The sequence below is a fragment of the Lutra lutra genome, chromosome 14 (assembly GCF_902655055.1).
Source record: "Lutra lutra chromosome 14, mLutLut1.2, whole genome shotgun sequence".
In the NCBI taxonomy this organism is placed as follows: Eukaryota; Metazoa; Chordata; class Mammalia; order Carnivora; family Mustelidae; genus Lutra; species Lutra lutra.
This window is the reverse complement of record NC_062291.1, coordinates 6,759,113-6,773,256: the sequence shown is the minus strand read 5'-3', so window position 1 is coordinate 6,773,256 and position 14,144 is coordinate 6,759,113. Positions and strand designations below refer to the sequence as shown.

Genomic DNA, 14,144 nt, shown 5'->3' with positions numbered 1-14,144 from the left:
ACCTGCACTTCTACATAGCCTTTTCTGTCCCAGAGAATAATGACCCCTCTCTGCCTGTGGCTCAGAAAAACCCCGGTGACTATGTTATAAATGAGGGAGTGAGTCCCTCTTATGGGTCTTTAAGGATCTGTCCAGCATGGCTGCAGAAGGTACACTGGGAGAGGCCTTTGAGATTAGATCTAGTCCACTCCCAAGTCCTAGAGAAGGAGGCCCAGTGCACCACACAGAGGGCGGCCACACAGGAGGAACGTCCAGGGAGCAGGCTCAACCAAGCAGGTGGCGAGTCCACAGTGGAGCCCCATGGGTACATGCCTTTACGGGGGTTACAGGGGCGTATACAAGCAGGAGGAGGGAGGGGATTTCACTGTTGTGTTCGAATGTCACTAGGTGAGTGAGGGAGGGCCAGAGGGGGATCTCATGGCAGGGACCAGCTTTATCGCTCCAGTGTATCAGGTCACCTGGGGAGAATGCTCATAACTTCTTTGTGAGGATGTTGAGGCACCAGGAAAATAGGAAATTTTGAAAATTTGTACTACATTGTTATCTTGATTTCTTCTTTCTCTCACATGTCACATCCAACCCATCAGCGTGTTTTCTTGGTGCTACCTTTCTATATCATCCAGAATCCAGCCCCTTGCCACCTCTACCACTACCATCAGAACCACCACCCTCTCCTGATCAGGCCACATTACCTCTCACCTGGATTCTTGCGGCCTCCTCTATCTGGATTTCCTGCTTCTACCTTTGTTCCCCTATATTTTATTTTCTGTGCAGCAACCAGAGTGCTTCTTTTAAAATTCATCAAATTACGTCTATTTTCTGTTCATACCCCTCCATTGGCTTCTCTTTTGCTCAGAGTGAAATACCAAGTGCTCAGTGTGGTCTTTGACCTTATCAAAATCTACTTCCCCTACACTGGTGAACATTACCGTGCTTCCATCATACACTAAGTGTGCTTCTGCCTCGGGGCCTTTGCACTTACGGTCTCCCCTGTCTTTATCACTCTTCCACTGGACAATCCTCTTGTTTCACAGTCTCACATTTTTCAGCTCTCTGTTTAGAATTCACCTTAGCAGGAGGCAGCCCTTTATTAAATAGCACCTAACCCCTTTTCCCTTTCCATCCTCCCTTACTTGACTTCGTTTTTCTTTATAATACTTATTACCAACTGGCATGTTTATTATATTTAGCTTTGTGTTTTAAATCATTTGTCTTTCCCCCACGAGAATATAGTTTCATGAGTGTAGGGACTTTAACATTTTTTTTTTTTTAATATTTTATTTTCAGAGAGAGAGAAAGAACACAAGTGATCAGGGGAAGGGGTTGAGGGAGAGGGAGACAGGGAGAAAGGATCTTCAGCAGGCTCCACGCACTGGGTGTGGAGCCCAACATTAGGCTCAATCCCACAACCTGAGATCCTGACCTGAGCCAAAACCAAGAGTTGGATGTTCAACCAACTCAACCACCCAGGCACCCGGGAAATGTTGCTTATTTCACTGATGTATTCCTAGTACTTGGAACCTTACTTGGCACAGAGTAAGACACTCAACAACTCTTGAGGGAATGACTCAGACTAAATGTAGTGAGGAAGATTAGCATTCCGATAGTCACGAGTCATTTATTTGCCATCATAGCATTACTGCTTTAAATTTAGTAAGCTTGGGGGCGCCTGGGTGGCTCAGTGGGTTAAAGCCTCTGCCTTCGGCTCAGGTCATGATCTCAGGGTCCTGAGATCGAGCCCCGCGTCAGGCTCTCTGCTCAGCCGGGAGCCTGCTTCCCCCTCTCTCTCTCTGCCTGCCTCTCTTCATACTTGTGATCTCTCTCTGTCAAATGAATAAATAAAATCTTTTTTAAAAATAAATAAATAAATAAATTTAGTAAGCTTGGTGATTTGTTCTATAAAAGTGATGGGATACTTATATAAAAATAGATACTAGCCAAAAACAACTTAGGGCAGAGTAATTTTGTGAATCCAGTAAGAGTATTTAAGATGGCTTTAAAAAAACTAATTTGTTAAATATCTGCAATAATTTAGTCAGCAAACTTACTCATTTCTGTTTATACTTTTTTTCTAAGTGCTAGTTGTTTACAAATGGGTATTCTGCCTTAATTGGCCATTAGTAAACGAAATGTTTGCATTTCTGTGGCTTCAAATCTTGCATTTCACTGAAGGAGCCAGATTCCACATACACTTCCAGGACATTATTTAATGAAAAGCCTTTGTAATAAAATTAATAAATTGTCAATTTCACAAGTAACTATTGAGTATCTTCTGCATGCACGTAGTTTACTGCATGTGGTAGAATGCAAAGATAGTTGCCATAGAGTCCCAGTCTTTATGGGAGCTTGAAGTTTAATAGAAGGAAATAGATGTAACAGTGTAATAAAATGTTATATGTGCTATCATATAGATAAATAGAAAACAGCCTGGAGTGTTTGGGGAAACTCCGAACAGTTCCATGTAACTGGAACCCTGGGTTGGGGAGGGGAGTTGAGAGGAGGGTGTGGGTGAGTGAGATGAAGCGCTCGGGAAGGAAAGTGGGGCAGAGAGACAGGGATTATGAGGTAGAGAGAGGGAGGCCATCGAGCCTGGGGCAGGCTGTGGCCAGGCCCTGCAGAACAGCTGTCGGGACAGAGGCATGGACTGCTGAGACCTGGCTAAGCGGCTGAGGGGCTGAACTGAAGTGTGACCTTAGAAGAAAATGAGGTAAATAAACAGCAAGAGGGAGAGGAGGAAAAGGAGTCGAGGATGATTGCTTGCTTTCTAACTTGGAGAATAATGAGAATAACTTGGGGAATACTCAATCAAGGCAAAAACACTAGATGAGAAGAGCAGGTTTCATGGGAGAGAAGTTCTGCGGTGGGTATGTTGAGTCTGGTACCTGAAGGCAATAGTGTGCTGGTTAAAGTTTACCAGCTGGCTCTCGGAAGCATACCAATTACGTGTACATGTGCGTATGTATGTGTTCTCTCTAAGTTTTACTGATATAAATGATGTATGGTGTGTAACTGACAGATGATAGCATACGCGATACTCTTTATTATAAATTCCATGTAGCGAGCTGATTCCCACGAATGCTCCCATTGTTCTAGACCTTTGTATCTAACCAATTGCATGTTGTGCCTGACAGGAGTGCAATTTGGACATAAATATTTTCTTTAAGATAGAGTAAACCTGAAGTGACAACTGAGATATATGTCAGAACTTTACTCTTCATCGGTAAAGTCAGTGACTTCTTTGTTGAATCACGTAATAGGTTTTGAATAGTGGAAGGATGGTTCCTCAGTTTTTTGTGCTATTCACAGTGGGGTGGCTACAGACACATCACTTTTTTCTTTTTAATTCAAGTATTATTAATATACTGTTACATTAGTTTCAGGTGTACAATATAGTAATTCAACAATTCTCTACATTACACAGTGCTTATCAAGATAAATAGACTCTTAATCTACTTCACCTGTTTCTCCCATCCCCTCCACCCACCTCCCCTCTAGCCACCACCAGTTTGTTCTCTGTACTCAAGAGCCTGTTTTTTGGGGGACACTTGCGTGGCTCAGTCAGTTAAGCGTCTACCTTCAGCTCAGGTCATGATCCCGGGTTCTGAAGTTGAGTCCCGCATCAGGCTTCCTGCTTATCGGGGAGCCTGGTTCTCCCTCTGCCTACTGCTCTCCCTACTTGTGCATGCACTCGCTCTCTCTTTCGCAGTCTGACAAATAAATAAAATCTTTTAAAAATAAAATTAAATTAGGGGCGCCTGGGTGGCTCAGTGGGTTAAAGCCTCTGCCTTCAGCTCAGGTCGTGATCCCAGGGTCCTGGGATCAAGCCCCACATCGGGCTCTCTGCTCAGCAGGGAGCCTGCTTCCCTTCCTCTCTCTCTCTCTGCCTGCCTCTCTGCCTACCTGTGATCTCTCTTTCTGTGTCAAATAAATAAATAAAATCTTTAAAAATAAATAAAATTAAATTAAAGAATTATGAAGAGACTGTTTTTTTGGTTTATCTTTTTTTTGTTTGTTTCTTAAATTCCACATATATGTGAAATCATCTGCTATTTGTCTTTCTCCAAATTATTTCACTTAGCATAATACTCTATCTAGATCTGTCTTGCTGCAAATGCCAAGAGTTCATTTTTTATGACTGAGTAATATTCCATTGTATATGTATATACCACATCTTTATCCATTCATCCGTCTATGAACACTTGGGTTGCTTCCATATCTTGGCTACTATAAATAATGTTGCAGTAAATACAGGTGCGGGGCGCCTGGGTGGCTCAGTGGGTTGAGCCGCTGCCTTCGGCTCAGGTCATGATCCCAGATCCTGGGTTCGAGCCCCACATCGGGCTTTCTGCTCAGCAGGGAGCCTGCTTCCTCCTCTCTCTCTGCCTGCCTCTCTGCTTACTTGTGATTTCTCTCTGTCAAATAAATAAATAAATAAAATCTTTAAAAAAAATAAATACAGGTGCATATATCTTTTCGAATTAGTGTTTTCATTTTCTTTGGGTAAATACCCAATACTGGAATTACTGGATCATATGGTAGTTCTATTTTTTTATTTTAAAGGTTTTATTTATTTATTTGAAAGAAAGGTCACAAGTTGGCAGAGAGGCAGGCAGAGAGAAAGGAGGAAGCAGGCTCCCGCCGAGCAGAGAGCCTGATGCAGGGCTCCATCCCAGGACCCTGGGATCATGACCTGAGCTGAAGGCAGAGGCTTTAACCCACTGAGCCACCCAGGTGCCCTGGTAGTTCTATTTTTAATTTTTTGAGGGCCCTCCGTACCGTTTTCCACAGTGGCTACGGCAGTTTGCTCTCCCACCAGCAGTGCACAAGGGTTCCCTTTTCTCCACATCCTTACCAATGCTTGTTATTTCTTGTCTTTTTGGTATTAGCCACTCTAACACCTTTGAGGTGGTATCTCATTGTGGTTTTGATTTGCATTTACGTGAGGATGAATCATGTTGAACATGCTTTCATCTGTCTGTTGGTCATCTGTATGTCTTCTTTAGAAAACTGTCTATTCATGTCTTCTGCCCATTTTTTAATTGGGTTGTTTTGTTTTTTGATATTGACTTGTGTAAGTTCTTTATACATTTTGGATATTATCTCCTTATCAGATTTGTCATTTACAAGTATCTTCTCCCATTCCATAGGTTGCTTTTTAGTTTTATTGTTTCCTTCACTGTGCAGAGGCTTTTATTTTGATGTAGTCCCAGTAGTTTAATTTTGCTTTTGTTTCTCTTGCCTGAGGAAACATAGCTAGAAAAATGTTTCTACAGCTGTCATCAGAGAAATTGCTGCCTATGTTCTCTTCTAGGAGTTTTATGGATTTAGGTCTCACAGTGAGGTCTTTAATCCATTTTGAGTTTATTTTTGTTTGTGGTGTAGGAAGTGGTCTCATTTTATTCTTTTGCAGGTAGCTGTCCAGTTTTCCCAAACACTTTGTTGAAGAGACTATCTTTTTCCCATTGGATATCCTTGCCTCCATTGTCATTGATTAATTGTGGGTTTATCTCTGGGCTGTCTATTCTGATCCACTGATATATGAAGACACGTCTTACTTTTTTAAGTTTAATCTTCGTTAACTTTTCCTCCAACGATTTACTTTTTTTTTTTCTCCATCCCTTAAAGTCAATGAAACCCTAATTTGTAGTGTTTGCTAGTTTCCGTGGTATAAATATTCTCACCATGACCAACTTCAACCAACTAACACAACATCTCTGAACACAGACTTGGGAAAGATATGTAGTAGCATACCATTTTATTTCCACCACCTGGGTATAATAGGTAAATATAACCTCAAGAACATAGGTAGTAGTAAAATAATTAAGAAATGATTAATTTGAGTATTTTCTTTGTTTTTAAAGCAGTGTGTTTCATTGTAAGTTTATATAATTTAATAAAGTCTGTTCTTAATAACTAGCCCACAGAATTCCTGAAGATTTAGCAGGTGGCTCTCATAAGCCAGTAGGAGCAGGTTCCAGCACACCACTGTCATCTGTGGGCCATCTGGGAAAAAATGTTCAATGGATACATACGGATCTTTTAGGAGATGGGTCCAAACTAGAGATGCTTCCCAAGCTAGTTGAAGTCTTGAGAATAAATAATTGTCCAGGGAGAGCAGGCAGAAAGAGTGAAAAGAGACCCAGAGCCAAAGCTCTGCTTTAATATCTACCGTAATGGGCAGACTTGGCGAAGAAGAACCAGTGCAAGTGACTGAGCCGGCCACATAGTTGGGGGGAAAGAGCCTTGTAAGGAGACCAGCATTCTTGAACCACAGACCGAAGGGCTGAAAAGTTGTCTGGATTTAGCAGCAAATCAGTGGTTACATTGGTGGTAAACAGCTCAGTATAAGTGGTGGGTATTGAAGCGAAAATTTCTGTTTTATATGAGTGAGAGATGAAAAACTAGAGCCTACAAAAAAAAAAAAAAAAAAAAAAAACTAGAGCCTACAATTTTAGTTCATTCCTTCGTGGGACTTCACTAAAAAAGGTGGAGACAAGGAAGGGATGGTCGGTAAATAGAAATGAGTATCAAGACTTCATCGTATTTGTAATGTGTAGGGAAGGAGCCACAGGTTACAGGCAAGGTGTAGGAGAGGAGAGGACCTCTTCTTGAATAGGAAGACTAATCTGGTCTGGAGCAAAAGGATTACCTTCTACAATAGAGGAAAGTAAATAAAGAAGATTGCAGATACAGATATGTTTTTAGGTCGGACTGTGAGAAACTGACTTTACTGTGGTTTGTTTTTAATTGGTATGAGCATTTGCTGGTAGCTGGCCAAACATATTCATACTCGCTTTGACATAGTAATACAGGAGAGGGCTTACCCACATGTCATGTGGTGGTTGGCAACTTTCATTTTGCTTGTTCCTGTTTTGCTAAACTAGAAAAATAAAGTTAGAATAAATATTTGGGTCTTAAAGTAAAAGCTTTGAAATGGGCATGAGGAAATGGGCATGCGCAAAGTGCCGATCGGTATCTGATGGTAATGCCAATACATCTTTCAGCGTGCTTGTGAAGTTCATAATAGGTGCTCATGGCTGCGACGTGCCCGTGGAAGACAGGGAAGATCCTTATTCCTGCAGACTGCTCAACATCACGAATCCGGGTGAGTCATCTTTTTCCACAGCTCTGTGCCTCCGTTTTACAAGTTTGATGTTGAGGAAAAGCTGCTAAGCTGGCTAGTCTGGTGGTCCGCTTTTAGCAGACTAAGATCGAGCTTTCATCAAAATGTACCTTTCATCCTTTTTGACAGATTGAGTGATCACTCTAGCTCTCTGTGAAGAGTCTTTTTAGATATATTTAATTTCAGGATCCAGGAGAGTTTGTTTCTCAGTATGATTCACATGCATCTGGAGATTTCCTTGTGCATAAATAATCCTAGAAAACTGAGTTGTGAACTTTGAGACACCTGCTGATTCACCATCTTGTCAATTTATAGTAACCTTGATACAAATATTATGAGTCAACTTTCCCTCAGGATTATTGCCTATAACCTCCTACAAAAGAAACAATAGTAAAAATTTTAAATCTGAGTAATATTTTGTATTCCTTACAGTTAAAGATTTGTGGGAGTTTTGATGATGAAGAAAGATGGTCCTAATCATGTTCCTCTATTACCAGGGAACCAGTTTTAGGACGTTGCTAACTGCGTAAGCAGATGTCTTTCTTTACCAGCATTTCCTGTTATGTTCAGCTATGGTTCTAAGGAAAAGTAAACTTTTCAAAGTCTTAAGTGTGCCAGGCATGACCCCTGGAATTTTAAGATTTGTCAGGTCTTATAATTATGTACACCTTACTCTTACAGGCAATGATAGTGTTGAAAGCCTGGGCTTTCAAGTCAGGTTCCATGGATTTACATCTAGGCTCTGCCTTTTTGAGCTGTGTGACCTTTGATCAGTTATTTACCCCATTTGTGCCTCAGTTTCACCATCTGTAAACTGGGGATAAAAGTACTTACCTCATAGGCATTGACAGGATGAAATAAGATGATACTTACAAAAATTTAGACTCGTTCCTGGGACATGGTACTTAATGGTATTTTAAAGAACCTGCCTTTTATAAAGTTGAGTTTCAGTCAGCTTTTTAAATAAATTATCATGGGGCGCCTGGGTGGCTCAGTGGGTTAAGGCCTCTGTCTTCCACTCAGGTCATGACCTCGGGGTCCTGGGATCGAGCCCCACATCGGGCTCTCTGCTCTACGGAGAGCCTGCTTCCTGCTCTCTCTCTCTCTGCCTGCCTCTCTGCCTACTTGTGATCTCTGTCTGTCGAATAAATAAAAACAATCTTAAAAAAAATAAAAATAAAAATAAATAAATAAATTATCTGTATTGTATAAAGCTGAGGTTTCTTACTTACACTCTTTTAGTTAACATTGTAAAGAAAATGTCATGTGTAATTGTATTTCTGTGAGGCAGTCCGTTAGCTTGTACTAGAGTCCCATAGGGACCATGAACCTAATAAAATGTTGCATTACTGATGATGTAAGAGTAGCCTAGAACAAATTACATTTGAAATCCAAAACCAAATCAAATTTTTAAAAACCTCACCTTGAATTAACCAGACTTTTATTATGTTAAGTGTTATTATCCATTAATAGTAAAGAAATGAAGCTATTAATTAATAGAAAATTTTCATAAGTCCAATACCTAGAATAAAAAAATTTTAATAGGTGTAACTAAATTTATATTGAACCTTATTTTATCTTTTTGATGACTCAGATGTCATTTTCATTTTATTTCAATACCTTAAGGTCATCATGAGTGTTAATTAATCATCATGCTCCTCTGAATATCTAGAAGTTTTGATTAATAACATTACTAAAGCAGCAGGACTTTGTGTGTCTAGGTAGCTTGAAGTTCAAGGTACATTTGTTTTTATTTTTATTTTTATTTTTATTTTTTTTTTAAGATTTTTATTTATTTGTCAGAGAGAGAGGGAGAGAGAGCGAGCACAGGCAGACAGAATGGCAGGCAGAGGCAGAGGGAGAAGCAGGCTCCTGCTGAGCAAGGAGCCTGATGCGGGACTCGATCCCAGGATGCTGGGATCATGACCTGAGCCAAAGGCAGCTGCTTAACCAACTGAGCCACCCAGGCGTCCCGGTACATTTGTTTTTAATAGATATGTAGTTATGTTATAGTATGCTTAACCTATATGCATATACTTTGAATCTCTTATATTTACTGAGTGTATTAAAAAGAAAACATTTTGCTGTCATCCAGTTTCTTTGGAGTCTAGACTCTGTGGCCAGCGCTTGGCCAACCCATGACAAAATGTGTTTCCACCTTCTTCCCCCTTCTGCTTATGTATGTAAATGGGTGGGGATCATCAATTCCAATCAGGCACATTTTATTGAGCATTACTAAGTGTAAAATAACATCCTAGGAATTCAAAGGCAGGGATCCAGATGATCTGCTGGGTGTGGGAAGAGAACTGAATTTCTGTTTATCTGAAAAGAAGACAATGTTATCTATATAAAGACTAAATATATTGGTAACAATAATATATGTGTCTATTTTGTAAATAGGTATATGAGTGTGTGTACAAATGTGTTTAACTGATGTGGTTGTGTGGCAGGAAAATTGGAAAACCACAGCTCTGAAAGATACAAAGAACTTTGATAAAATCTTTTAGAATAGGTTTCTATATTACTTTACAAACTAGCACTGATATTCTCAGTCATGTGAACTACTTCGTGTAATCGGTCCGGATTCATTTATGATAATTGAAAACATTATTTGCAAAGGACTGTTTTTGGCTTCGATTTAGGCAGCTGTGGGGAGTGGAAAGAGTACTGAGTTTGAAGTTCATAAACCTGGGGTTGATTCCTGCCCCTGCCACTTTCCGTGACCTCAGGCAAGTTACTTAACATTTCCAGGCCTCAGTATCATTACATGTGAGGTCAGATGATGCCACGACCACTCAGTGTAGTTGTGAAGTTGTAAATGTGTTGGGGCATGGCACACAGTATGTGGTCAGAAATGCTACTCTGATGTGCTTCTCTTTTATCAGTATTATATAGTATTTATCAGTATTATGTAGAATTTTTCATGTTATTGTAATTGATTTCAAGGACTTTTGTCCTGTGACATCACAAGTATTTTAAATTGCCCAACAAGAAGTAGGTTTTTTGGAATTTGCAGAGCAAGACTAAATTTTCTCATTATTTTTTACTGCATTAGGTACTGTTTTAATATCCCTATTTATCGAACCTTTCCTAATAGATTATTCCTCTATGGCATTTAGACATACATATGCACACGAGTAGTTTTGATAGTTAAATATTTTACCTAGATGTAGCTAAAAATTTCATTCTTAAATTTCAAAATTAACTTATTTTTTTCCTAGAAGCAGCCATATTTCTGAAGAATTTCCTAATTACTGCCATTTGTGAAAGAATTGTAAGATTATATTTGTTTGGTTATGTAAAACTCTTTCTTATGATTTCCTTAGTTTTGAACCAGGAAATTGAGGCATTCAGTCTTTCTGAAGACACTTCATCAGGAATTTCTGAGGACCGAGTTGTCAGCGTGAGCTTCCGAGTTCTCTACCCCATCGTTATTACCAGTCTTGGGGTGTTTTATGATGCCAGTGATGTGGGTTTCCAGAGGAACATCACGGTCAAGCTTTATCAGGCAGAACAAGAGGTAATGCTTTGTTTTGTACAAGGTTTTCCCCATTTTTCTTTTTAAAAAATACCAGCTTTTTCCTCATGGCATATAGTAGATTGGGAGACTATATAATTACATCTGGTTGGAAGATTTCCACTTTTCTTCACTTACTGATTGGATACATTATAGCATAATATAATAATATGCTGGTTTGGGCATAGAATACCAGTGAAAAATAATGTGTTATATCTAGAAAAGAAGAGGTTGGGGCAGATAAGAAATTCCCAACCTAAAATCCCCTAAAGCCTAAGGAATTACAAAAGTTGATAATGAATGTGGAAACTTTGGGACTCTGAGGTATAAGCAAGTATTAGTGTCTCTTCGTTCCAACCCTGAAAGTCTGTCTCTATAATACAAGGCTAACAGCTACTTCAAATGTCTTTTGTAATAAAGATGTTGAGTGACTCAAAGTTTAAAACAACTGGGGTTACTCTCTTCCTGGTATGTAGGGTAATCTGATTTGTTCATGGAGTACATCTGAAGGAGTATATTAGGAAGGAATTGTATTTGAAGAGATCCATTTGTAGAAATCTTGGAGGAATTATACAGTGAATGCCCATGTAGCCACCTAATTTCTACAGTAGTTAACCTTTTGCTGTATTTCGGGGCATCTGGGTGACTCAGTCAGTTAAGCGTCTGCCTTCAGCCCAGGTCATGATCCTGGAGTCCCAGGACCAGCTCCACATCAGGGTCCCTACTCAGCTGGGAGTCTGCCTTTTTCTCTGCCCCTCACCCTGTTTGTGCTCTCCCTTTCTCTTTCAAATAAATAAAATCTTAAAAAAAAAAAAAAAAAAAACAGTTTGCTGTATTTGCTTTATCATATATAGAGTTGTTCAGTGATCTATCTTCTTATTTTTTCCTGACTGTATTTCAGAGTCAGTTTCAGGCATCCGGACACCTTGTCCCTAAATACTTCAGCATGCATATCATTAACTAGACTTTTTTTTTTTTCCCCATTAACTGGGCTTTAATATTTGTGGTTTTTAAAATTTTATGCACAGTGAAATGTACATTAGTAAAATGTCCATTTTAATATTTGTGGTTTTTTAAATTTTATGCACAGTGAAATGTACATTGGGTCAGTTATTTTTGTTTAAGTTTTTATTTATTTAAGTAATCTCTACACCCACGGTGGGGCTCAGACTCATGGACCTGAGATCAAGAGTCACATGTTTTTCTGACTGAGCCAGCCAGCACCCCCCTTGTTTAATTTAAACTGCATAAAGCTGTGTAACCCAAACTCCTATCACCCTGTCCCACTTTTGAGAGGTGGCCATTCTTCCTTTTTTTTTTTTTTTCTCTGTTATCATAGACTGGTTTTGCCTGTTGTGATATTTCATATGTAAATAGAATCATAAAGTACTCCCCTCTGTAAGGCTTCGTTCACTCAACATGTTTTTGTTACTCATCCATGTTCTTGTATGTATTCATGATTTTTCCCTTTTCTTTTACTTTTCTTTTCTTTCTTTCTTTTTTTTTTTTTTTAAGTAAGCTTTATACCAAATGTGGGGCTTGAACTCACAACCCTGAGATCAAGAGGGCATACTCTACCCACTGTGCCAGCCAGGTGCCCTATCCCTTTTCCTCTTTTTAATTGCTGAGCTGTATTCCAGCAACATGTTTATCCATTCTCCTGTTGCTGGGCATATAGAATGTTTCCAGGGTTCTTCTCCTTTATTCTGTTAGTGAGATGAATTAACATCTGTTGATTCTGAAATGTTAAATCAACCTCCTCTTCCTCTTGGTCATGACGTATTATTATTATTTTTTTTTAAGATTTTAATTTATTTATTTGCCAGAGAGAGAGCACAAGCAGTAGGAGCCCTAGGTGGAAGGAGAGAGAGAAGCAGGTTCCCCCCTGAGCAAGGAGCCTGATGTGGGACTCAATACAAGGACCTCACGATCATGATCTGAGCTGAAGGCAGATGCTTAATGGACTGAGAGACCCAGGCACCCCTCTTTTTTTATATATGTAGATATAGATATATAGATATGGATATAGATAGAAAAAAAGAAAGAAAGAAAGAAAGAAAGAAAGAAAGTGTTCCCTGAAGACAGCATGTAGTTGGGTCTTCCTTTTGATCTAGTCTGAGAATCTCTTCTACCTTTTAAATGGAGTGTTTATCCATTTACATTTAATGCAGTTATCGAAGTGTTTTTGATTTTGCTCTTTGTTCTAGGATTTTCTGTTTCTGTTCCTCTTTCCTGCCTTCTTTGGGTTTGAGTATTTTTCAGAATTCCATTTCAGTTTCTCTGTTGTCCTATCAGCTACAGCTCTTTGCACTCCTCTTTTTTATGTGTAGTTGACAGAAAGATTACAGTGTACATCCTATATTGTCATTTTTCTTAAAATTAATGTACCCTTTCATGTAAAATATAAGAAGAGTATAGTATTATAACTTATGCTTTAAACAGCTAAACATGTATTAAAGTAATTTAGAGGATCATCTTTTATGTTTGCCCACACATTTATACTTCTAGTGCCCCTCATCCCTTCCTGAATTCAGGTTTTCTGAATGTGCAAGTTTACTGTAATGAATTTGGTTCGTTTTCATTTTTCTGAAAATGTTTTTATTTTGTCTTTATTCTGTCTCCCTCCCTCCCCTCCCCCTGTTTTCTTCTGGAATATTTTCTGGATATAGAAAGTCTGGGTTGACTTCTTTTCAGTATTTAAAGATGCCGTTTTAATATTTTCTGACCTTCATCATTTCTGGTGAGAAGCCAACTATCCTTCATATTGTTGCTCCTATGCATGGTATATGTAAGTGGATTTTTCGTCTGTTTGTCCTGGCTGCCTTTAAGATTTTCTTTTTATATTTGTTTGTTTGTTCTAAAGATTTTATTTATTCACTTGACAGAGAAAGATACAGGGAGAGAGGGAACACGAGCAGGGGGAGTGGGAGAGGGGGAAGCAGGCTTCCTGTTGAGCAGAGAGCCCGATGCGGGGCTCGATCCCAGGACCCTGAGATCATGACCTGAGCCAAAGGCAGAGGATTAACCCACTGAGCCACCCAGGCGCCCCTTTGTATTTGGTTTTAAGCAGTTTGGTTGTGTTGTACCTTGGGTGTGGTTTATTCTTTTTGTCTATGCTGCTCAGGGTTTGGCAACTTTCTTCTATCTGTAAATCTGTTTTTTACCAAATTTGAGAAACTTTCAGCTATTATTTCTTCAAAAAATTTTCCTCAGCCCCATTTTCTCCACTCTTTCTGGGATTCCAATTACCTGCGTGTTAGACCGTTTGCCATTGTTCCACAGATCATGACACTGTGTCCATTTTTTAAAAATTCTTTCTGTTTTTCAGATTCGATAATTCCTTCCTTCTGTGTTCATACTGACAGACTCTTCTCCATCTCAGATCTGCTATTCAGCCTTACCAGTGATGCATTTTAGATGCTGTACTTCACAGTTCTTGCGCGCCCCTTTAATTCTCTTTTGTAGTTTTATTTCTCTAAAATTTCCTGAGCTCATTCATTTTGA

At 39.3% G+C, this 14,144-nt stretch overlaps 1 protein-coding gene across 1 annotated transcript in view; it reads left to right on the top strand.

Annotated features, from left to right (window-relative positions):
• The window catches only part of B3GALNT2 (beta-1,3-N-acetylgalactosaminyltransferase 2), a 60,240-nt gene that overhangs the window by 13,919 nt on the left and 32,177 nt on the right, over positions 1–14,144 (top strand). Inside the window, exons 3-4 of the mRNA XM_047701426.1 lie at positions 7,005–7,105; positions 10,450–10,643. Coding sequence (XP_047557382.1) covers positions 7,005–7,105; positions 10,450–10,643 — 295 coding nt within the window. The remainder of the gene's footprint in view (positions 1–7,004; positions 7,106–10,449; positions 10,644–14,144) is intronic.